We start from the raw sequence: 24,781 nt of genomic DNA, 5'->3' as shown, positions 1-24,781 counted from the left end.
TCTTTAAGGCATTGTTTTCAAAGTGGTACAAAGAGCATGCTTGCCACATGGTTGTTTGAGGTCAAAAATATAAAACATACAAATACACCAGTGAATAAAGAGGGTCAGTAATATTCATTGACAGTATCTGTTCACAGACAGCAACACTAAGACTACTTCCCTTTGAGGAAGTTCCCTCCTTCAAAGCAACAACACAGATTTACATTACTTTGGTCATAGGAGGTTTTGGAAGTTGACACGATTTTACACATTCCTTTTGGTTTAGTTCCTGAGTGCTCACTATGTTTGGCACGTTAGTTTTTTTTTTGGCTTGATATTCATATTGCACAGTACTAAGAACAGTGATAGGTACAGCCATTTTATAGGCACATACAAACATATATAGTCCTTCATTTCTCTCATTCTCTCTCTCAAAAAAATGGACCTTTGGTTGAAACAATGATTTCCACAGCATAAATGATACTCACATTACAGGAGTATGATGCACGATTTGTGTGTGTGTGTGTGTGTGTGTGTGTGTGTGTGTGTGTGTGTGTGTGTGTGTGTGTGTGTGTGTGTGTGTGTGTGTGTGTGTGTGTGTGTGTATTATGTTTGTAGAAGAGATTAAGGCAGTGTGCATGCAATGTCATGTCCACAGTGGTTAATGCAGAACATTCCAACAGGCGACAACACCAATGTTAGATTACTGGATATGAACTTACTAAACACATACAAAGTTTCTCCAATGGGGTCCTAAAATGACAGCTAGTATGTTAGTGTTAACTATTACAGAAGAGTGCTTCATATATTAATTATTTTCAATGTGCTAAATGGCTTCCTTGTCTGATCTGTAAAGCTGTTAAAGGGACACCAGACAACGTTTTCGTGTTAATTAATCATCTTTGTAAGTCGGTATATGGTTAAATGACTTATTACGGGGCGAATGAAGGCTCTCTAGCCCGCCCCTACTGCCTGTAGGAAGAATATCCCACTTGCAAGTTCGGTGTATCCTACCCGCTGACCGAAGCAGGATCAGTTTACAGCACAGAGGCAGGCTAACGAAATGCTAGAGATTGTTGCAAACGTGTGTATAATGGCGAGGAGGAAGCAACGAAAACCCTTGACGGAAGACGCAAAGAAAAGGAAAAGAGCTTCAGACCGAGCGAGGGGGAGTTTCGTAGAGAAAAAGCATCAGGCTTGCCTGGTGTCCCTTTAACATGGAATTTACTGGCCAAGCATTTCTTCAAAGGTGTGTGTGGTGTTGGTAAGTGTGTTTTGCTTTATTACCTCTCTCCTATCTCAGTCAGTCAGTGTGTGTGTGTGTGTGTGTGTGTGTGTGTGTGTGTACAGCGCACATGTCCCTGTTGGATTCAGATTCACCTGAGGTGTCCAGTGAGCAGCTCATTGATCAGAATCCCTGCTGCGAGGACGAGAAGCATGGCGAAGGTGGCCGCGCCACGTCTGAGGACTAGCTGTGAGTTGGAGAGCACATCGCCCACAATGGTCACCTTCACTTCGGCCTCTTTCCCACTCTCTGCCTTGCTGCTGCCCTCCACGTCTGTCGGAGTCTCCACCTGTGTCTGTGTTTGGTCTGGCAAGACCTCTTCATAGACATCTGTGTGGAGTGCACACAAGGACATTTACATTTCTATATTTACCTTCTTTTACGCTACAACATTCACTCATGGGACACTTTTAAGATCACTTTCGTCCTGGTAGGTGTGCAAAAGAATTGAGAATTGAAAAAAAAAAACACTTTACTTACATTAAATGTAAGGTCAGCAAGAGCTTTGAGATGGTTCATACTATATTTTTTAGATTTGTTCAATACATTTAATATAATTACTAGTTATTAGGATTTCTGTTAGGAATCTCCAGAGGATCGGATTAAGATACAGTCATACTGTTTAGACTGCTGTGGCATTACAGTAATTTTAATCGGAGTGTCTATTTACACCCCTGGTACGAATAGCCTTGGCCACACAGCTGAGCTCTTCACACCCTGTGACATAACAACAAAAACCAGGGGTGCAAATAGCCTTACCCAATTTTAATTGTAATTGTGTATAAACTGCAGTGCCCAATTCTCCAATGAATCAGAATCAGATCATGCTTTAATCATAAAGAAGAATAAAGAAAAAATATACATTCCCCTGTACAGCCCATCCTCATATCTGAAGAAATTTTGCAAAATCAATACATATACCTTGGTTAATAGTCAGGAGATTAGGGTAACTGCTTGGCAGAGAGGCATGTGTTTGAGGTGAGGTTGGATACTTACTGGTATCAGAGGCTGCCTTATTTTCCAGCACAAGCACATCAGCTTTGCCATTAGCCTGGATCTCTACTCCTGCTCTCTGCTGGGCCTGTAGGTTAGAGAGCCCTCACATTAGCGCACGATTTTTAATACACTCTTCTCGCTGATCTCATCTCACTACACATTAGGGACAATTAGATAATTAATAATCAGTGGTTGGGAAAGCTAATGGAAAAGCAGGCAGAAATGATCAGATGAGACTGCTGAACACCAAAAAAGAACACCACAAACATTCCACACATCGGACTGACTGTGTCTGCAAACCAGACAACCTGTTTTCACAAAGTGATCAGATCATTCAGCATTTTGTGGAAGCCATGTAAACTTGGTAGAAAAACAAGATACTATTACTACTACTACTACTACTACTACTACTAATAATAATAATAATAATAATAATAATAATAATACATTTTATTTATAAGCGCCTTTCAAGTCACCCAAGGACACTGTAAAAATCAAAGAAGGAGTAGAGTTGACCTCAATGGTGATTTTCTTCCAGTCGAGCTTCACCAACAGGATGATGAAGGCCACCGATGTCATGAAACCACACACAAAGAGGCCAGTCCACAAGCCTGAGATAACATGGAGACAGAAAGAGAGAGAGACAGAGAGAGAGAGAGAGAGAAAGAAAGAAAGAGGGAGAGAGAGAAAGGGATGGAGAGAGGTCTCTGGTCATATCTCTGCTCCACTAAAGTGGAGAAATGCACCAATGCAGCATGTAAAATTTACTGAGCTGCTCAAGGCTGCACGGGTGAAGTAATCATTATTAGCTATTGCTGAGGTAAATGTGACTTACTGTTTCGTTTAATCATTTGTCAACTTATAACATATCTTGCCTCAAGTCCTGGTTAAGGGCAAATTATCTCGGTTTAGATCATAATGGCATCCTGGCTATTAACACTGGGCAACATCTTACATAAAATGTCACATCAAACCCGTGCTAAAGAGCTCTTGGAATAAACCAGTAAAGAATGATATGAACAGTAAAGTACATGTGCATGCTGTCACTACTGCTGAGTATGTTCTCTGACAGCAATACGAGCAAGCTTTATCAACAAGTAGATCTGGCTTTTGACTCTCTCCAGTTCAGTTTCGGAAAAGTGCCAAAAATCTATAGCAGACCAGGGTCAGACATTTGCTCTTTGGGTCCTATGCGTATAGCACATCTGTGTTGATCTGCAGCCATACTCACCTATGATTCCCATATTAGCAGCAAACATCAAGGATACACCAATAGGGAATCCCACAAAGTAGTAGCTCATGATGATTCCCAGAGCCCCAAACAGCTGCTTCCCTGCACCCCTCAAAATACCCCCAGTTACACCCTATGGAGAAACATAGTGGACATTATTACTGGAGGATTACTTTTACTAATACTTTTTACTAATAATTGTATAATCACGGGCAACATTTACTTGCAGTATAATTGTGAAACTCAAATTCTATCAAGTAGCGTTTCTATTTTAGATGCAAAGTTCAGTACATATTTGTCTTGATGTATCAGAGATGACTGGCTCTTACCGCACAGGCATCGAAAAGGTGGAAGAAGCCATACATGATCATTACATCTGACACACGGTGGATGATGTCTCTGTGGTAAAGTGGGCAATGGGGGAGAGAAATAACAGGGACATGTGGAATAAATAGTATTATCACCACTAGTTACTACTACTTACTAAATGCCAATGCCAATGCAAAATGAATAAATTAACTACAACTACTACCACCACAAAAACTACAACAACTATAAAACAACTACTACAACTACAACGACTGCTACTACTAATACGTAAAAACAATAACTACTAGCATGTTTTTCAAGGTCTTAAAAATGTTTCTCCATTTTTTGGAAAATGTGAGCACAAAATGACCCAACATAGCTGACAAGTTTATTCCTTTCCGGAAGAAGTCAGATATTCACTCTGACTCATCTTGGCTGACAAAGTGTCTGTGCTTATGCAGAGTGCCGGAAGATATGTATGACTGATAGGCCAAGTAATCTCTTCAGATCAGGATCTGTTTCTTTGAGTCACTGACTTCTAGCACTCTCCCTGTGTAGTTAAAGACCCCCTCCGGTGAAAACTAAGTCTTTAATCTTGTTAACATAACATATGATCGTTTTTATATGATACCCATCATATCAGGAGCAAGACAAACAGGCAAGGCCGTGGCTGACTTATTTCCACCATGGAACTGCCTGGATTTCCTATGGAACAAACCAAAGGAACCAATCCTATCAACTTGTTGAATATCCGTGGTGTCAATATGTGACGAGTTGAGTCAGAGGTGGGGCTAATACTTTGTGAATAAGTATAAGTATAAGTAAGTATATATACTCTTTTGAACCCGTGAGGGAAATTTGGTCTCTGCATTTATCCCAATCCGTGAATTAGTGAAACACACTCAGCACACAGTGTACACACAGTGAGGTGAAGCACACACTAATCCCGGCGCAGTGAGCTGCCTGCAACAACAGTGGCGCTCGGGGAATACTGAATTAGGCAAACGTGTAGAGTTAGACTAACAAGACCAACATTATGTTATCAACTGGCCACATGGCAAAGCTTTTCAAATTACTCATCAATGAAAAGTAATCACTTAAAAGAACTTTCTGACCCAGTCCTAGACTTCCAAAAAGACATCCTGAAGTAACACACAATGACTCCTCATTACTTTTGTAACAGTCATGGTGAGTCTGTGAATAAGCTGTCTGCTTTAATTCTAAACCGCAAGTTTTGACTCCAACTTTTACAAGTTCCCACTCATTGCAAGGCTCGTTAATATCTGACACATGGTGTTAGTTTTCTACTGGGTGAGAGTGAGGTGTGCACATGAGGTGATGGTTCATCGTTTAGGTGAATGTTCAAACACTGTCCCCTCTATGTATTGTGTACATGCCCACGTGTAAACAAAACATGCATAAATGAGCAAACGTGAGTAGCTCATGCAAGACGCTTTTTACTTACGGCTCTGTGGTGAATATGTAGCCAATCATGTCTTTGGAGGCCCCAATCAAAACAGCCAGCACACAAGAGACTGACACTGCAGCAAACACACCCAAGAAAACCAACATCACTTAATACTGTTAATATACTAAACAAGCACAAATGATAAGATCTGAGGTTTATCATATTTGTTCTTGGACAGATTCTCTCCACAGTACATACAAGCAGACACGACTGCAACCTTCCCCGACATTATAGCCTGTGCAGTGTTTCCTGCCCCGAGCGCGGTGCCCACTCGAACACTGGCAGCCACAGAGAAGCCCAGAGGACACTGGAAAAGACCACATTATCTATTTGAATGCATATAGTCAGTCATAACATGTATCATTAACAGTTTTTAACATTTCAGACCTGTGTTTGGATCAGGGATTAGAAACGGTTTAAAAAATGAAAACCGGAAACAAACACAATCTGGATGAGCGTAACCAACAACCTCCTGCTACAATCCTCATTTAGAATCCTGATAGCCTGGGGGTAAAAACTTTTCCGCATTCTCTCCGTGTTGGACTTCAGGCAGCGGTAACGTTTCCCAGACCATAGGATAGAGAAGAGGCAGTTGTTGGGGTGACTGGGATCCCTGATCATTTTTTTTGTTCTCGACTGACATCTCCTTATGTAAATTTCCTGTAGGTTGGGTAGGGCACTTCTGGTGGTACGTTCAGCTGATCTCACTACTCTCTGCAGAGCTTTACAGTCTAGCTCAGTGCTATTACCATACCAAGCTGTTATACTCCAAGTGATAACACTTTCAATGGTGGTTCTGTAAAAGTTCTTCAGTAGTTGTTGAGGTAGCTTGAAGTACTTGAGGCATCTGAGGTGGAAAAGACGCTGATGACCCTTTTTCACCAGTGAATTAATGTGCTTGGTCCAAGTCAGGTCTTCAGTAATATGGACTCCAAGATATTTAAAACTCTCTACCCTTTCCACTTGAGAGTCATTGATCATAAGTGGTTGATTAATCTTATGCTGATCACGCCTGAAATCTATAAACATCTCCTTGGTCTTCGTAACATTCAGGAGGAGGTCATTTTCCTGGCACCAGTTAGATAACCTGTCTACTTCACTTAAGTAAGCCTGCTCATTGTTCTTTGAAATGAGGCCAACTACTGCTGTGTCATCAGCAAACTTTACAATATCTAACTGCCTTTTCCAAGTATGTAGCCTACACATTGTGTGAAATAACATAGGCTACCAGAGACACTACGAACATTTCTAGGTCAGGTGTCATGCAGTTATGCAGTTCTGTAACATTCTAACTGGTTATCATTTAGAGTGGCATTGGAACACTGAAACAGGAACGAAAAAATATTGTTTTTGCTCAGAATGAACCAAAATGAAAATCATTCTGTTTTCAGTCCCTGTTCGGAACATCCATTCATTCACTAGCTCACTAGAGAGAACAGCTATTTTGTGATTAATCACTAATGTAATGCACTACGTAGTGAATGAGTGGATTTTCAGAACACAGGGAAGGTCTACTGTCTAAAGTTAATGTTAAAGTTAAAGTTGACTGGTATTTTGCAAATACTTTTATCCAAAGAGACATGCATTGGCTTGTATTGATGACATTAACTTACCATGTATGCAATGGTTGCCACCTGGTACACAACAGACTGAGCTCCCAGCTCCACCTCACTGATAAGACCTATGGAGAAGAGCATTGGAGGTCTTTAGAGACACATGGAACATGTGACACTTCATTAAAAGGAATATGTAAATACCACAGAGACAAAATAGGAGCACATGTACTCTACATGTAAAATAACAATACAGGAGATGTTTTGAGAGATATTAACACTGTCTCAAACTGGGAGACTCCAGATTGTATTGACAAAAGATTTGTAACCTGAAGAGGGGTTTTAGAATCTGACCAGAGGGTATTTATTACAAATGATAGTTCCTAATAGTGGTTCCTGTAAGCCAAACTAGGTTTCCTGTGACTTCGCTGGGGGAGAATTAGTTAGAATTAGGCATAGAATTGTCTTATGATCCTAGCTAAACTGAGGTGAACCACAGGTAGTGAATGATGGCCTTTGCTGACCTGCGAGGAATCCACCTATCTCATATGTCCACCACTCCACACAGAGCATCAGCATGCTGGGCAGGGCCAGGCGGATGTACGGACCCCACTCCTGCAGGCAGTCCTTGGACCAGCCTTCCACACCACAGAGGTTCACAGGGAGATGGACAACAGAGGGGGGGAAAAGAGGGGAAATGCACAGATTTGTAAATGTCCTCACAGATAGTCTCCTCAAATTTGTATATGTGGGGTGCATATCTTGATATATGTCTGTGGTCAGCAATATATATATATATTGTAATACAGTTCCAGCAATATATATATATATATATATATATATATATATATATATATATATATATATATATATATATATATATATATATATATATATATATATTGCAATACAGTTCCAGTCCCAATATATGATACTGAATAATTTGTTACAGGATTAGGATTGGTATCCTATAAAAAATAAAAAATACTTACTGAGAAGTGTAAGGTAGGCCTATCATTAATAACTAACTAAAGAACAGGAACAACAACACTTCATATTATATAAGACTTTGATGTCTTAAAATGTCACTTCAGAAAGGACATATTCATGCACATGCAAGCTGTCTTTGGTTCTCCAAGAAGCTTTCTTCCAAGTCAACTCTCCTCCACTTGGGCTTTGTTAAAGGATAACAAATCACACTTTGGTTCTAGTAAAACATTACAAAGCCAACAATTACACAGTAAAGGAGTCTTAAGTCCAGTGAACAGAGAAAAGAGCAATATGACTACCCATAATGCTCCCAGTTGGTGGTGGCTGAACTCACCATCCCAGGTAGCTTTATGAAGGCCCTTCCAGACGATGTAGGTGTACAGGAACACTGTCAAGGCATACTGGGAAATGGAGTTTGCTGCTGCTGATCCACTGTGATAACATTTAAATTCCATGATACATGAAATATCACTGCTCGTTATAAGGTATCATAACATCTAGCTAAATGCTGGCAAACCACAGAACTGTAGCAGGGCCTATCTTTCTGACTGAGAATGACATTATTCAGTCAATAAACAAATAAATCAACTGATATGATAATGTAAATTAGGTTTATAGGCCACGTATACTTGCATATACAAGGAATTTGGTCTCTGCATGTATCCCATCCGTGAATTAGTGAACACACAGAGCACACAGTGAGCTGAAGCATACACTAACCCGGAGCAGTGAGCTGCCTTGCTACAGTGGCGCTCGAGGAGCAGTGAGGGGTTAGGTGCCTTGCTTAAGGGCACTTCAGCCGTTCCTACTGGTCGAGGATCGGATCGGCAACCCTTCGGTTACAAGCCCTAACACCTAACCAGTAAGCCGCAGCTGCCCCAAGGTATAAAGGTGCTATGTGCCATTTGTTAGTGTAACATATCCAAAAATGACCAAGAAATAGCACCAGAATGTGAAGAAACAACAATTTAGACTAATGTATTTAGTCAAAAAATTTAGTCAGATTTCGAATGAAGCTAGCATGCAAACCAACTAGCGCTGGGCTGGCTCTCTTCTAATACCACGTTGTACCAAGTGTGGTCCCTGTATTATACACAATGCAGGTCAATACAAGAGTGCCATGCAGCTGCGTTCAAGACAACTCAAAACCTACAGAATCTCTACATAGCTGCTTTAAATATATATCTGAAGCACAAAAAAAAACAGATGCATTATAAGTGTAGCCATACTCACGCAACACCCAGGTCCAGCACATACAGGAAGACGTAATTTATCACTCCATTCAAAATGTTCCCTGCTACGCCGACTCCTACCAGAGGCCATATAATTCCCTGATGGATAGCATATCAAATATATTTCAGTAATGTGTCTGTAATGCAGCAGTTCTCAAACTTTTTCTGACATTCCCTACTTTGGAGGTGAGGAATATTCAAGACCCACCTGACCCCATCAACTCGACAAATTGGTAACGTTTGGTACATTGGTAACATTTTAGTTCTACGTAACATTTCCTGTCTCGGTCCCCTGAATCAGATGCTATTTTTAGTCACATGTCGGTTTGTTTATGACTCTTGTGTTTGTGTGTGGCTATTTTGTTTTGAATCCATGATCTGTTGTCAAAAAGGAAAGGCATTATTAAAGATAGGCACAAAAAAAAACAAATTTGCTCCTGTTCATTGCGCCCCACCTGTCATGTCTCTATTCTGTCATGTCTGGGGCCTGACCCACACTTTGAGAACCAATGCTGTATTGTCAAAGTATCTGCTAATAAATAGCCTGCTACGTAAAAAGGTAACATTTTGTGTTATAAAGTGGTTAAGTTCTAACTACCGTACAACACAAATACAGTGTAAAACCCTGACTTTACAGCACAAAACAGTGTAATGCATATGCAACAGCAACTCTGCAGTTTCATGAGCCTAAGGCTATATCCACACTACTCCGAATCAGTTTTGATGCGGATTTTCGGATCAAATCCGATATGCGTCCACAAACTCCGTACCAGCTTGGGATTACGGGAAACTCCGTACCAGCTTGGGATACGATGTGGGTCCACATTGATGCACAAATCTCCCGACCATTAACCCTTTTTTATTTCATAAATTCAGAAAATATTGACGGTCTAAGTGAAAACTAAGCAGTTAGGAGAAGGGGTTGTCACATGGTTGTCTGCCAAGCTGAGTGAAAGCACAGCAGAAATCGGTGATGAACTGAAATGAGTCTCCAAATATCTGTTGAATATCCAACATCAAACAAACAAATGAACTTGACTGGCCTGCACAGAGTCCTGACATCAACCCTATAGAACAGAGACTGAGAGCAGGCCTTCTAGTCCAACATCAGTGTGTGACCTCACAAATGCACTTCTGAAAGAATTGTCAAAAATTCCCGTAAACACACTCCTAAACCTTGTGGAAAGCCTTCCCAGAAGAGTTGAAGCTGCTATAGCTGCAACGGGTGGACTGACATCATATTAAACCCTATGGATTAAGAATGGGATGTCACTTAAGTTCATTTGCAAGTCAAGGCAGGTTACCCAATACTTTTGGCAATATCGTGTATGTGTGCAATAGGCCCTATCCTATCCTGTCCTATTCATGGCAGACTTACAACTCACCTGATTCTGGAGGTACCTGCTCAGCAGCTGATACATGAACGCTGCCTGTGTGAAACACAAAAGAAGCGGTTAGTGAGAGGCGATTCACAGAGTTAACAAAATCCATCATATAATGTGCAGTAACACACCAAGATGATTCAACTCACAGGCAGGGCAGGCATGAAGATCTTCACATATAACTGTGATAAACTGGAATACAGAGACAGATGTTATAGTATAGCAAACCTAAGCATCTATACATCCATCCACATACCTCATACTTCCATCCATTGGAAGTCTACCCAATAGATCCAATCTATGTATCTATACATGCGTTCCTTAATGTATCCATCTTTTCTTTCATGTATTCACCATTGTTATTTTACCCATGTACACCCTATATATCCTTCCATTCATTTTAAATAGAATTACCACGCAATATATGATAAAAAAAATATATACAGATCTCCAACATGCAGGCTTGGTCTACAAAATGAGCTGATCTACAAAGTAATTATCTTAACCTGTGCAAAACCTGTCCCACATTGCTTTTCTCTAAGACATTTCCAAAGTCTGATCTAGGGCAATTCCATGCAAAGGTCATCCTTACCATGGAAAAAAAAGTTGTGCATACGCAAATAGAACTGTTGTTTGAATTTGATGGAGAATTACACTCTTTTTACATCATAAATATGGTGTGCAACCATACAGAAACAACATTTTTCACATGGTTATATTTTACATATTTAAAAAGTGGATAAATGGACCCAAGGTTCAAACAAGTTGTGTCATTTGACAAATTCCAGATTGACAAGGGAATGGTAGAGCAATGTCTATGCTTAGCTTGCCTTTAGGAGCACAACTCCTTACATTTGTAAGGCTTTTGTTCAGCAAGTTCCATGGACATGTCACATCCATAACGTTTTCTAGGAAAAGTTTATGCTACACATACAGTGTTGATGCGACAATGTCCATAGTGTCTGTGCAAAGCTGATTTATATCAATGTAAAGTGTGATGACCAAATTGTGCCCCTTTCTTACTTTTAAAACCTTTAATGGTGCGTTATGAATGTGACGTTATGGATGTTAATTCACATAATGTGAATTTACAAGACTGGAGACTTTATTATACCTCAAAGCCGATAAAACGTCTGTTCTGGTGGCATGTTAGTTTCAACGCATTTCACCTTAGTGTTTACAATTGACATTTCAAAGATTATTAGGTTGATCAAAACCACAGGGAGGCCTTGCCTAACCATTAGAAAAACAAACATAATATTAAAATACCTCCAGTGATTAGCCTATCCATAGCCTATTTTCAAGTGGCCTAATAACGAAAATCTGAGCGATTATCTTCCTGTAACTGTCATACTGTTGTTGTACAGTAACTGGATTATCGTGTTAGCTGGTGAAGATGGCTGACTTTGCAGCTGGAGATAACACAGCAACCTCCTTCTGTTGCAGATCTTGTTCAGCCTGCCGTTCACGTCTGCTTAACACAGTTTAATTTTAAATGTGACGCATTTATATGCCAGCATTTGAAGTGTCAGGTCCTCTGTAGCGAATATCCACAGAGTAACATAAGTAACGGCAGCAATAAACTAGATGTACCGCATAGCGGTGCAAAATATGACCGCCTCTCAGTCCTGCATATTCTCTTCGCAAAAATAAATCACGGTTGTCAATTTGTCTCCATTTCCTACTCCTGCAACTCATGTGCATGTAAATGAGTGTGTGCATATGTGAGTTTGCTTTTGTTTATAAGTGTGTGTGTGTGTCTGTGTGTGTGCATGTGCGTATGCGTGCCTGTGTTTGTGTGTTTATGTGTCTGCATTCATGTGGGTGTGTGTGTGTGTGTGTGTGTGTGTGTGTGTGTGTGTGCGTGCTTGCCTGTCTGTATGTGTGTGACTGTGCATGTGTGTGTGTGTGTGTGTGTGTGTGTGTGTGTGTGTGTGTGTGTGTGTGTGTGTGTGTGTGTGTGTGTGTGTGTGTGTGTGTGTGTGTGTGTGTGTGTGTGTGTGCACGTGCACGTGCATGTACTTTATATGTGCAAATCACAAATGAGTGGGTATGGGTTAGGTTGATGCGGGCTCTTGAGACTAACATACCATAAATATTTTGTCATCTTGGGTGCAACGGTTCAGGTAGGGCTAGTTATTTAAGGGAGTGGCCACCAAGTTTCATGTTCCCTGGTGTTTCAGTAACCCGGGAATCACTGACCAAAATTGATGACGGTAAAAGAAAAAAATAAATCTACTTGTTGTCCTGATTCTTCCTGTGTCTCTTAGTGGGCACTGAGGAAGCAATAATTTCATCGCTAGTTTTTCATGATTACTATTTCAATTGTTTCATATTAAAATTCACTACTTAATTATGTGTTTTATGTAGTTTGTCGAGGACTGGTTCAGACACATCACATCCATAACATGAAACCGTCACATCCATAACGCCAGTTTTTTCCTACATAATGCATTACGAAAATGACGCATAGTTTCAAAAACACTTTTTGTGTTCATTCAAGTCTCCATGCTACATATATCATAGTTTCCTTCAAAATTCACAGAGTTTGTAGAAAACCTGTAATCTCTCAAAGTGTGTCCATTTCATGTCACATCCATAACGCTGCTAAAATGCCTTGTATTCTTAGGATGAAATTGATTATATGAAATTTGAGGATTTCTCAGTATTCAGAGGACAGAGGTTACATTAAAAGTTATGCAAATTAATTCACTGATGCTAATTTTGCCCCCACTCTAAGGCATTTTGTTTACCAATATGAGTCCAATTGTCACATCCATAACGCTGGAACTGCCCTCTAAATGGTGTGGGGGTTGCCAGTTTGAGACACTTAACCCCAGTGTTCCTGATTTGCAGGTTGGCACCTTGCATGGCAACCTCTGACATCAGTGTGTGTTTGTAAATGGGTTAAAGTGAGGCATGACATTGTAATGCGCTTTGAGTGCTAAGGTTATGTACCACTTGCAAACAATATAGACTAGATACTGTTTCTGTGTCATCAAGTAATCAGAGTGCTATCTTGACCTATGTGTGTGACTAGCACATGACTGTGATTAAAAACTAGATTAAATTCACAAGACATCTATACAAAGACACATAGAGCTTGGAAAAGGGGCTCATGGGAAGTTTGTTTTTGGAATTTGTTCAAGCTACATACAGCACTTCTGTGGATTTGGGAGGATTGTCCCTTGTTCAGGATAGTGGTACCTTTACTGTGGTAAAAACACTTCATTACAGTTCCGCTGATGACTGTACAAAGTATACTAACATGCATTAACCCAGGATCACGCTCAGCTGCCAAAGGGACAGAGACGCAGGGAGAGTGAAGGAGGAGAGTTTGCTGTCTCTCTCTCTCTCACTTCATCTTTCTCCCTCTAGTCCTTCTTACCTGGCCACCTGCGGGCTCTGTCTGACCAGCAGCAGGATAGGCTCTGTGTTGATGAGGAGGGCCCAGCACGGGCAGCAAGCCAGCAGTTGGATCAGCACGCTCCTCTGCAGGATTACACCCACTCTCTTGAAGTTATTACTGCCAAATGTCTGCGGAAAAGTGGAGCACACACACACACACACACATGCATACACACACACAAATGCACACACACACACACACACACACACACACACACACACACACACACACACACACACACACAGAAAGAGAGAGAGAGAGAGAGAGAGCTGCCTGAGATATCCAAAAGTATATCCTTTTACCCTTCTTAACATAATTCAGGCATTTTATCACAACATGTGTATATATACAGTATATCCTTTCATTCATATGGAGATTGCTTAGTCCAGAGCCAATGTGGGATGTTGGAGTCTTCAAAAACAAAGTCAAAACATTCCTGTGAGTGTTTTAGATAGCCTGTGTATCCTGCATCCGCACAATGTTTACGGATCATCCCAGCGAGCTGCACGGCAGGGGCTTGGTGGGTGGCTGTGAGGAGAGAGCAGGGGAGCTGCAATAGAAAATCTGCAACTGATATCTAACTCCACAGCTAAGGAGTGAGTATTATCACAAACTATTTCATCACAGGGAAGAACACACAGATAGGCATAGTACACACAACGTCTTGCAAGACAGGAGTCCTATACTGAAGATGCTGTTTTTCGAGAACGGAAGGGGTGGCGAAAGTGTTTACATAGAACACTATCCCCACAGTGATCGTAGCACACACCAGTAGGGATAGAAATCAGATACAGAGATGATGATGCAAAGACAAAAAAATAAAGAAAGCAAGGTGTTTCATTTCTGATCATATTCCATGCTGATATTAAATAAGCGATCTGATAGCGTCAGTCTCCAGGTAACATTCCATCTCAACTCACTCCCACATCTGACAATGTGGTGCGAACACAACTACATTACACAGGTCATACCAGAACCTCAGGGTCCCCCTAGCTGTGACCGTACCTGTGAAATCAGTGTATCACATGCTGACGCCAGACCTGAGCCAATGGAAATACCTGTAACGTTGATCACCTGATAAATTAAGAGAGATCTGTTAAAGTTCAAAGGTGATGTACATAAAAGTGTGACTAAAACAAAATTAATCTACATGAAGCACCTTCATTTGCACACTGCATAATCATACATCAATCCACTAAATTAAGTGAATAGCATAAACCTGTAATTTTAAACCTACTTGATTTATTGTCATGCAGCTCTTTTGATAAATAATACCTACCGTTTAACAACTTAATAGTCTATCAGTATTTTATTCTCCTTTAATTGTACACAATTGTACACAATAACAACAAACCTAGCTGAACTGAACCACAGAACTAAGTGTGTCAGGAAAAAAAATACTGTGTTTTTGTGTGGAATGCATGATAAGAATTTCTTATGGTGCCCAGCATAAGAATTGATAATGCTTGAAATAAGCGTGTGTGTGTGTGTGTGTGTTTATGTGTGTGTGGCTGCATTACTCACAGCGGTGGCAAGGGCCACTCCAGCCAGTTCAGTCTTTCCCAGGTGCCCACAAAATACTGTGCTGACGAAGCTTATCAAAAAGATCATCAACTGTGAAATCACCTGGCAAGAGATTAATGTTTGTAGACCTGTAAAGTGCACATGGTAAAGTAGCAATGTAGCAATAAAAGGAGGTTGCTATTGTGATAAGGCTGTGCTGAATCTATTTTCAAGTTAATTTCTTTTTTGAATCCCCTAATGTTTCTATTCCAGGTCACACCAAAACAATCCGGAGATAAATCACTCAGCTGTAGAAAATATTGTTTCTCTAAATGCAGGTCCAGTCTAGTTATCACTAACAGGATCTGCATAGGCTACATCAAATTCGAGTAGGCCTACTACAAGAGTAGCCTAGCCTATGACAAGAAAGAAAAATAAAACGAATATTTAGGCTGCAGTGACAAAAATATATATTAGGCTACAATGGCCATTGTGTGTTACAGAAGTTTACAATTGTAAAACACAATCCACCTCTACCAACACCCAATAGTAGTTTAACCATTACAATTAGGCAACATGTATTATTTTGTAGCTGTATTCATTTGTTTTATCCAAAGCGACTAACAGAAACTGTTCTACCACTCTATTGAAAGCGACTTGCATGTAGTCTACCAACTGCATGGGACAGTCTCCCTGGGGGAATTGGTCAAGTGTGCTCAAGGGAACGACAGCCAGGAATCGAACCCATGACATTTGAGTAAAAACTGCATGTTACCAGTTTCTTCTTCACTATAGCTGCCTCAATTGTTCAATGTTCTATATGAAATAGGCTACCCCTAAATATTATTTCTTAGGGGAAACTGTTGTCCATAACCTAGGAGCGTTCAGCGTGTGATGTGGTCTTATTGCAGAAGCTTACCACAGGTCCAGCTAACTTAAAGAGTTGAACAACCTCGTCCTTAAAACCTATGGGTGTCCACCGTTGCAGTCGACTCCGGCAACTTCCACAGACAATCTGTGAGCTTGTGGATCCCGCATCATCGGATTGTTTGTCATCACTTTTGGAGTCTCCATTCGTGTAAGAGCTTGTTTTAGTGACCTCCATTCTCAGAAAAACGTAAGTGGTTAAACACTGTCGCACTGCGCTGGTCTCTGCCCAAATTCTTCCTTCCACAGAAGTGCTGTCAGGCTGACTGTATAGCTACATGTAGATCTTCTTGTAGCGGTCACAGGGAAATCGGCAGCTGTGATTTGGTCCTGCCCCTTCTGCCCACGAGGTAGGTACTTACTCAGACTTGAAGTAAAAACCGTCTTTGCTCTCGGCTAAGCTCGGTGCGCAAATGGGACAGGCAATCATAGCTGACAGATAACTGTCCGCATGGCTTTGCAAGAACACTTGGTTAACATTTTACCCATCTCAGATCGCTTAAGGTTGTTGTACAACCTAATGTCCCAAAAATAAATGACTCGCAGCTCGACAGAGCAGCTGCCAGAATATTTCATCACCCATTTGATCATCCGCCTGTCCTTGCCGAATCACCAACCTTACATTATAGCACGACACTATTTCATCAGAAAAGCTGTGTCGATATGCCATTGTAAAGATAGATTACTACAACTAGGCCTATATGGTGGCTTAGAGGAAGATAAAGAAGAATTTACCGGTACAAACACGCAGACATGTTAGAATGTTCACTTAGTAGGCGGTAGCCTATATTCCTTATAGACAGGGTGAAGCCCAGTGGCGATTCTAGACATTTTTAACAAGGGTGGCACTAGTGGGGCACTGATTAATTCAAGGGTGGCATGAAGCAAAACATCCAGATAAACAGAAACAGGTTCAAGAGGTTAAATTAGCACAAATACATTAGGAAAACCATGCAGCAAACACCATCATCAATTGAAGGGCAAAAACCATACTGTCACATAAAATGTATTTGTATTTGAATAAAATGCAAATACAAATAAACAAACAATGGGTTATGCTGTGCTAAAACAAATTCCATCATGGAGACATTCAAATATATTCTATTATATTATATGGCTATCTATGGCCATCTATTTTTGTAGCTGTTAAAATAATTTGACCTGCTTTTTTTGTCTGAGCTGGCAAAGAGCTATAACAATGTCATCCAAAATCAACAAACACCTCTCAACTAAGTGCTTAAAATACTTTTGTATGAAAAATGAATTAAATAAACACCAATTAAAGACTAACCTTAATCTAAACATAGTGTTACATTCATAATGTTACAGACCCTAAGGCTCAATCAAATTTGTCATTCTTCCCCTTCCCCTAGCCTACCCCTTGTCCCTCGAAACAGAGTGGCAATACATAAGAATATTCTCCTTGGATATAGGACACCACTAGCTATAGGGGACAGCTGGGACGATCAAAATACTTTTTAATTAAACGTTATTTACAAACAGACCACACCGAAAGTTAATATTTTGTCACTAGCAATAACTTACATCTGTCTTTTTTTAAATACAGTTGAACTTTCAGCTCTGAACAAAACCGTTCAGGATATATTTAAGCAAAAGTGGAATGTGCGCAATGTTTCATTTATCCCTCCTGGTCGGGACGAATAAAACAGGCATGGGGGACGAAAGAAACATACAGTTTAGCCTAAGCTACGTAAACTTCCCAAAATTAAAATATTTCACAACAAATCCTTGACTGGTTGAATGGTCACCAGAATTCATATCGCTACCTGTAGCCTAGCCTATGCGACGAGTGTTTATAATGAGTGAGCTTGATGAACAACAGTACACTGTACGAAACATGACAAAAACATGAAACATGATATATTACATAGAACTGTAAATCATCTGATTTTAATATTTACAAATATCTAGGCTATATTTAACATTTATTTTTTATTTGGCCTGCTATATGAAATGTAAACCCCAAAGTGGAGACATGTAGAAATTTGCTGCAAATTCAAAACCTGATTACTCTGGAATGGCTATTTGTACAGGGGGATGCTTTACACCTTTGTGTTCGGTAAGGTCCGCTGTTTATTCTGATATACGGTTTGTATGTATTGTTTGTATATGGGAAGAGTTCGCAAAGCATTTCACCGATATGAATGGGTAGGGAGATGGGCGCAGAACTGTATAATAATATGATTCAATTAAAGATACTTTTCTTGTGAACCTTTTACCACAGCAACTAGTGGCTAACATCGTTTAAAAGCCGAGAAAAAGCTCTTTCATGTGATTAGATGTGATACATGTAATGTCTGTGTGATGAGTAGGCTACTTGGCGAGTACTGTAGTTCAACAGAGAAGAATGGGTGGATGGACGCTCTTTCTTTCTTGCCGTGCGCTGTCACTTTCTCCACTGCGTAAAAGACCAAATTAATTTGCGCTGTGAATGCTAAGATTATTTTGACAGGCCATAGGTTAAATTAAAATCGCAATTAGTCGGATGCAAAGAATATTGAAATATTGAATATTTTCAAACCTTGATTAGGACAGTATTATCATTAAACGATTTTAGGCCCACAGTTAACAATTAATGAGCTAGCAAATGTTGGCTGGGTAGGCTAGGTAAAATAAGCAGGTAGAAAAATTAGTCTAGGATGACGTGATTCAACAGATGCAACTTGTGTGTGTGATTAGATAAATAGGCACTGGCAGATGCTATAGTAATATATATCTTTGCGTGTTGGCACAAGCAGTAGCAGACCTAAACTCACATGCTAAAAACAATAAGTCATGTATAATGGCAATAAGCGTGTTTGCCACTTTCCAGAGTCTGTCTGACATTTCAAACTAGCGCTGCAAGTGCATCAAGAAAGGTCCCGCCTTAGACAGTCATAATGGCCAACCGTAGACAAGGATTTTGGGGTGGCACCTGCTGTGGCCAATCGAATTTCAAGCCACCCCTCTGGCTCCGCCCCTGGTGAAGCCCACAACGATCTGATTAAGGTCATTAGCCATTAAACTTTTCTCAGTTGTCTATGGTTGATTGCAGAATCAATTTCTGCTTGGGACACTTTTGTAGCCTACTTTTGTATTGCACAGTTAATGAGATAATTTGCATATTTGAATAAATTAGCAAAAATAAATATATCTCAGTAGAGATATATCTCACAGAGACATGTGATAATTTGACTGTAGGTAGACAGAACCATGCCTTCTGGCCTCAGTATATTTAAATGTTATCGTAGGCCTACAAAATGATGGTTTTCATGTGTGTAGCCTAGACGCACAGCTGCAGTCTGGTTTGTCAGGCTAGTAGGCTTGCAGATACAGTATGCAAATTAGTGAAATTTAAATGTTATTTAAATGAATGAGTTTTATAATTAGGGTAGAGTGAGGGGAAACGCTTAAGGAATAGGTTATGTGATGAAACAAAAAGCTAAATAGGCTATGTGTAGAATATCCCAGTTTTGAGTGACAGTCATGAATTATAAACCAAATATTTATTCAGACTCATTACTTTGTGAATGAGTCTGGATATTTCCAGGCTAGCATTCCCCCCCTGTATCGTTTGAATATCCCAGTTTTAGACTATCAAACTCAAATTCTGACCATTGCATATGATGACATCAGGCTAGGGCCTATGATGTTAAGATGTTGGTGATTTCTAAATTGCAGATTTTTTTGATATGTTGTAATGTGCTGAAATTGTAAACGTGCTAATTACCAACCATTTCGTTCGAAAAATTTTAAAACAACAATGTTTTTTTAATACTTCAAAATAACATTTGCTAATGAACCTTACTTTTTTCAGTAGCCATAGTTGTGTAGATTTGAACAAAATCTAGTTTGGTATTTACCGGGGCTTTTACTGCATGAAATATCCGATTTTGTTTACCACGCTCGGATTTTAGTGCTGGGCTGGTGGGTAGGCAACTTATTCCCAACCTTTCTCACGGCACATCAACGGTTAGGCCGAGAATTCTCGTCGCAATTCAAAATTCCACTGGAGCGCCAAGCGGATTTGTGCAGCCTTACAACACTGTTTACAGCTCTTCGAGTCACGATAAAATGTAATTTTTGGTACATAGCTAATTCTTGGTGTGGGTGATTGCGTTAGGAATCCGCCATCTTGGTTTGTATAGAAATTAATATTAAGTGACACGTAGTAGGCCTACACGTAAGAGGTTGGGCATACCTGACGGTTTGTTCTGATACATACCTCACCACATAAACAGGAAATGTGTGATAAATTTGCCATGCATTGCTTGGCATGGCTCAAACCGTTATTAATTATTTATGGTAATGATGATGGTCACATGCCCACAATGCATATTGGCACATCAACATGATAGAATGGCTTTTAGGGGCACCACTTTGTACATAATTCACAGCCAGCCATTACGTGTTCACTTGAATGGTATTGGTGTAGTCACAGCCTGCGTTTTATCTGTTGAGTTGTTTTGTACTGTTTACTGTGTCGTGTTCTGATGACGTTTGTGGCGCGACTTGTGTGTACCTTTAAACTGACATGCGAGCTAAGTTTTCGGTGATTAAAGTTTCCCCGAGTTCGGGCTTTTAAACCTATTCGCTGTGTCAGTGTCTCCTCATAGTGTCGGCTCCTTTACAGGCTATTACACTAAAAATTGTATCAGATTTGTTTCACATTTGGTGTATGAGCACGCAGGTGTCCTGATTTTATATTGTGGTGGGGTGATTGGGGGTAATGCCAGGTAGCACACACAACAGGTACCGGACAAAGGCGTGGTGATATTGCTGATTGCTGATGACGTTCACATGCCCACAATGCATATGTGGTATAGCGCCACCATCTGGCAACTGAAAGAATGGCCATTACACTAATGATCAATTTTGATGCATGTAGCGAAGGGAGAGAGCAGTGACCCCACCCTGTCTTGAACCCGGGTCTCCAGGGTACTAACCCTGCAGCTTGGTCGCAACGCCAAAGAGACAGGCCCGTTGGTATGGCGGTCAGAGCGCATTCTTGAATTTCCCCTAGAGCGCATTCTTGAATTTCCCCTAGGGATCAATAAAGTATCTATCTATCTATCTACTCAACTGTAGTGATGGTACTCCGTCACACTGCCCTCCCTTTCGGGAAGCTTGTCCATGCACTTCACGTACACTGCCATCTCTCCCGCAACCACCAGCCGTACTTCTCCCATCCCAGGGTGCCCCACACACAAATGCTTCACCCACCTCTGGGGTCCCTCACACCAGGGTCAACCTATCCTGGGGGTCCCTCATACGGCTCACACACTGGGCATGCTTCCGATGACCTCACGGCAAGTCATCCAACTTCTGACACCATATGTAGCGATGGGAGAGAGCAGTGACCCCATCCGGTCTTGAACCCGGGGCACTTAACCTGCTGCTTGACCGCAACGCCAAAGAGCCAGGCCCGTTGGTATGGCAGTCAGAGCGCATACTCAACTGTAGTGACTGTACTCGGTCACAACGCACTTTTCCCTGACGGTTTATCCGATTCATGTCAGATTTAGTACATAATGTCAGATGTATGTAGCCTGATGAGCGAGACCCACATTAAAATGTAGGGTCTGGGCACTCACCGTTCGCAGTGCTCAGTCCGAGGGGCGGGATAATCGGTTGTCTTTCAAATTCCCTCTGCACACAATAGGACAGCTATGAGTCCCATGCGTTTCCCACCAGAGGAGCTAGTTGGCTAGTTCAAACTTTTGCCAACTTAATAAAAGCTTAATTCGTGTCACACTGTTCGCCAACAGCAACATCCATCTTATTTGTTTTCAAGGAGCAGTGAATTCAAGCCAAACAGTTGCAACTCTGCCATCAATCATTATGTTAAGCCCGCCTAACGACTCTATACACGATTTGATTGGCCTGATAGAAGTTTAATTTTTCGAGCTCACAAGCCAACGGAGAGTTGCTAGACTAGCCCTGGCAGCAAATGTAATTGTAATTGTAAATGTAATTTGCTGCCGCAAGGGTGCGTCTAGATTTCTAGGCTAAGATGTATGTTCAATGTGAAGGAATTGTTAATATGTTGAAATGCGTCAACATGGTGATACAATTAATTAAAAAATCTTATTGGTAATTGGAAATGTGTTGAAGAGACACAAAACATATGGTTGATTTGGATAAAAATTCCCAGGGCTAATGATTATCAGCATGATGCTATTCACATGCCGTTTACAGCTATATTTGTCTTATGTCTTTACTTGCATTATCTGTGATGGTTGTTTTACATTGTAAGGCAAAATCCACTCTGAGAATGACACATTCAAATGTAAATGTAAATCAGGTTTCTCGGCCAAGTATACTTGCGTATACAAGGAATTTGGTCTCTGCATTTATCCCATCCGTGAATTAGTGAACACACAGTGAGGTAAAGCACACACTTACCCGGAGCAGTGAGCTGCCTTGCTACAGCGGCGCTCAGGGAGCAGTGAGGGGTTATGTGTCTTGCTCAAGGGCACTTCAGCCGTTCCTACTGGTTGGGGATCAACCGGCAACCCTCCGGTTACAAGCCCGAAGCCCTAACCAGCAGGCCACGACTGCCTTCTAGTAGGCCACAACTGCCCCCTGACCCCAAATGAATGGACCATGCTATTATTTTAGCCCTGTTGGCCAAAAGGCAAGTCACACCACTGCTTCCGATCATGAACTGTTTGCCTGTATGGACTGATTTTATCATGAATCCAGGGCCTGGCCACAGTGCTGCTAATGTTCCTGCATCCTTTTATCATGTGGCTCAGCCATTCTCCAGGGACACAGAGAGACTCAAGATGAATATTTAAAAATCGTGCAGTTGTACTGTGTATTAATGGAACATATTCATGATTGGTCTTTAATTGATCATGTTATGTGGGCAGTATATAGTCTGATCATGGTTTCATTATAATTTGATATAATGTATCATTTATATTTATATCCCAATAATGGGCCTGGATTACTGGGGGGTAGAGAATGTATGTTGTATGTTGTTTCCCAAATGTTGTTTGCAAACTTGCAAACTGGAGCCTATTGCACAAAAGCAGAATTAAGACATCCGGGATAAGTTACTGAGCTGCGCTCAATGAATCCAAAACAAGAGCGTACAGGCTTAATTGGTTGCACAAAGACCAAGCCAAGATGAGCAGACACGGATTCATCAAGCCAGGTGAACCGATCCTGGATAAGTGCGCGTTCACGGCTCCCTCAAATAGACCACCGATCACAGATTTACTGATTTACCATGGCAACTAGAGCGGCTTCATTGCTTCTTCTCTGCTTCTTCTACGGGGTAACGTAGGTAGCGCGACCACCACGCGCGAAATAGTTACGGCGCTCCCATGACGTCACATTGTGGCATGACAGGTCGGGAATGGCGATATGTAAAAGTTAATTAATGATCACAAACGTTTAAATAATGACAGTGGGTCTAGTTATATGTGATAACAATGTGTAGTGGGCAGTGGAATAACTATTGGTTTCCGTTTGTGGTGACTGCTGACTGAGATAACCCAGATAGCAATTTCCTTATTTGGGCCGGATCCGCATAAAAGCCTTTAGATCTGCCTGTAGCGGACATACGGTATCTGACTGTGGGCCAGGTCTGCTCCTGATACAGGTTTCAGCTCTGCTAGCAATGCTGTTTTATCACCGGTTTACAGATTTGTCCCAGGTCCAATTTCCGCAACTCAACTGGAAGTCAGGAGATGCGTTTCAAATACAAAACACTGATTTGGCCCAAACCTGTGATACGGATATGAGCCGAAGGACCATTTTTTCACAGCCGACCCAGGTGGTAATGATATTAATTAAGGTGCTGATTCTGCTAAATTGACTGTCCTTTCCCTTTGACTGTCCTTTCTACTACTTTATTGTCAACTGGCTGCTAAAGAAAAAAAGGTATTTTGGAATGGCACACATTTAGAAACCATGGGGGTGCACTATGTTCCCATGGCCACTTCATTTCTACAGTAGGGCTGGAAAAGAAGATATAGTTGGCTCAATATTGATCATATGTTCGTTTCATTATTTTTATTATTACCTAGCAGTGGTAAAAGTAGTTAATTGTTGTTTGTGTCAGATCTAACAGTGCTATGAGACAAACCCATATTCTTGCCACGCATGCAGAAGTCCAAGCAGTAACGTTAATCAAGGATCTTTGGTTTGCTCAATCTTTTGACATGATTTGCCAGCCTGGGGTTGAACTAGGACAGCCCAACTTTTCAAAGTAAGCTATCTGCTTTTTATCTCTGTTGGTTTATCCAGAGACAACAACAAGCAACCGAGCGATTGATAACTTTACTGTAAGGTTATACTATTATTTTCCAGCAATATGGGCTACTAGCTTAGCTTAAGCAAAACAGCCATCACAATAACTATTTTGGAAAAAAACAGTGATAACGCTAACAGGAAAAACGAGTGCAATTTTGACTTGAATATCGATGGGAACAGTGGAATTAACACGACTTAAACTTGGTCTGGGATTGCACTTCTACAGCCAGGTTGTTGAATAAAAAAATAATA

The 24,781-nt window shown here is 40.8% G+C and overlaps 1 protein-coding gene across 2 annotated transcripts; it reads right to left on the bottom strand.

The window, feature by feature from the left end:
- Positions 1–1,258: 1,258 nt before the first annotated feature.
- LOC125287658 (multidrug and toxin extrusion protein 1-like) lies at positions 1,259–16,834 on the bottom strand. 2 transcript variants are annotated; one of them, XM_048233612.1, is made up of 17 exons: positions 16,257–16,834; positions 15,359–15,460; positions 14,840–14,908; positions 13,814–13,962; positions 10,575–10,617; positions 10,429–10,473; positions 9,045–9,142; positions 8,146–8,243; positions 7,346–7,459; positions 6,882–6,949; positions 5,467–5,575; positions 5,266–5,341; positions 3,821–3,890; positions 3,492–3,624; positions 2,777–2,871; positions 2,261–2,345; positions 1,259–1,594 (listed from the first exon to the last, which is right to left on the bottom strand). In XM_048233612.1, exons 1-17 carry the CDS (start codon positions 16,440–16,442, stop codon positions 1,356–1,358), a joined length of 1,779 nt encoding a protein of 592 aa, XP_048089569.1. In that variant the 5' UTR covers positions 16,443–16,834; the 3' UTR covers positions 1,259–1,355. The 2 variants fall into 2 exon arrangements, with proteins under 2 accessions (XP_048089569.1, XP_048089578.1); XM_048233621.1 differs by lacking the exon at positions 16,257–16,834 and having other exon boundaries at positions 13,814–14,362; positions 15,359–15,398.
- Between the last annotated feature and the right edge of the window lie 7,947 nt (positions 16,835–24,781).

This window comes from Alosa alosa, chromosome 2 (genome assembly GCF_017589495.1).
Source record: "Alosa alosa isolate M-15738 ecotype Scorff River chromosome 2, AALO_Geno_1.1, whole genome shotgun sequence".
NCBI lineage: Eukaryota > Metazoa > Chordata > Actinopteri > Clupeiformes > Clupeidae > Alosa > Alosa alosa.
The sequence above is the reverse complement of the archived record's forward strand: the minus strand, read 5'-3'. Positions and strand labels throughout refer to the sequence as shown.

Excerpts from the sequence above, each read along its gene's own strand:
- LOC125287658 (XM_048233612.1), bottom strand. The coding sequence starts at position 16,442 with ATGGAGGTCACTAAAACAAGCTCTTACACGAATGGAGACTCCAAAAGT. Across the intron at positions 2,872-3,491 it reads TGCTAATATGGGAATCATAG|GCTTGTGGACTGGCCTCTTT; the intron begins GTGAGTATGGCT and ends ATGTTATCTCAG. Across the intron at positions 2,346-2,776 it reads GGAAGAAAATCACCATTGAG|GCCCAGCAGAGAGCAGGAGT; the intron begins GTCAACTCTACT and ends TCTAACCTACAG.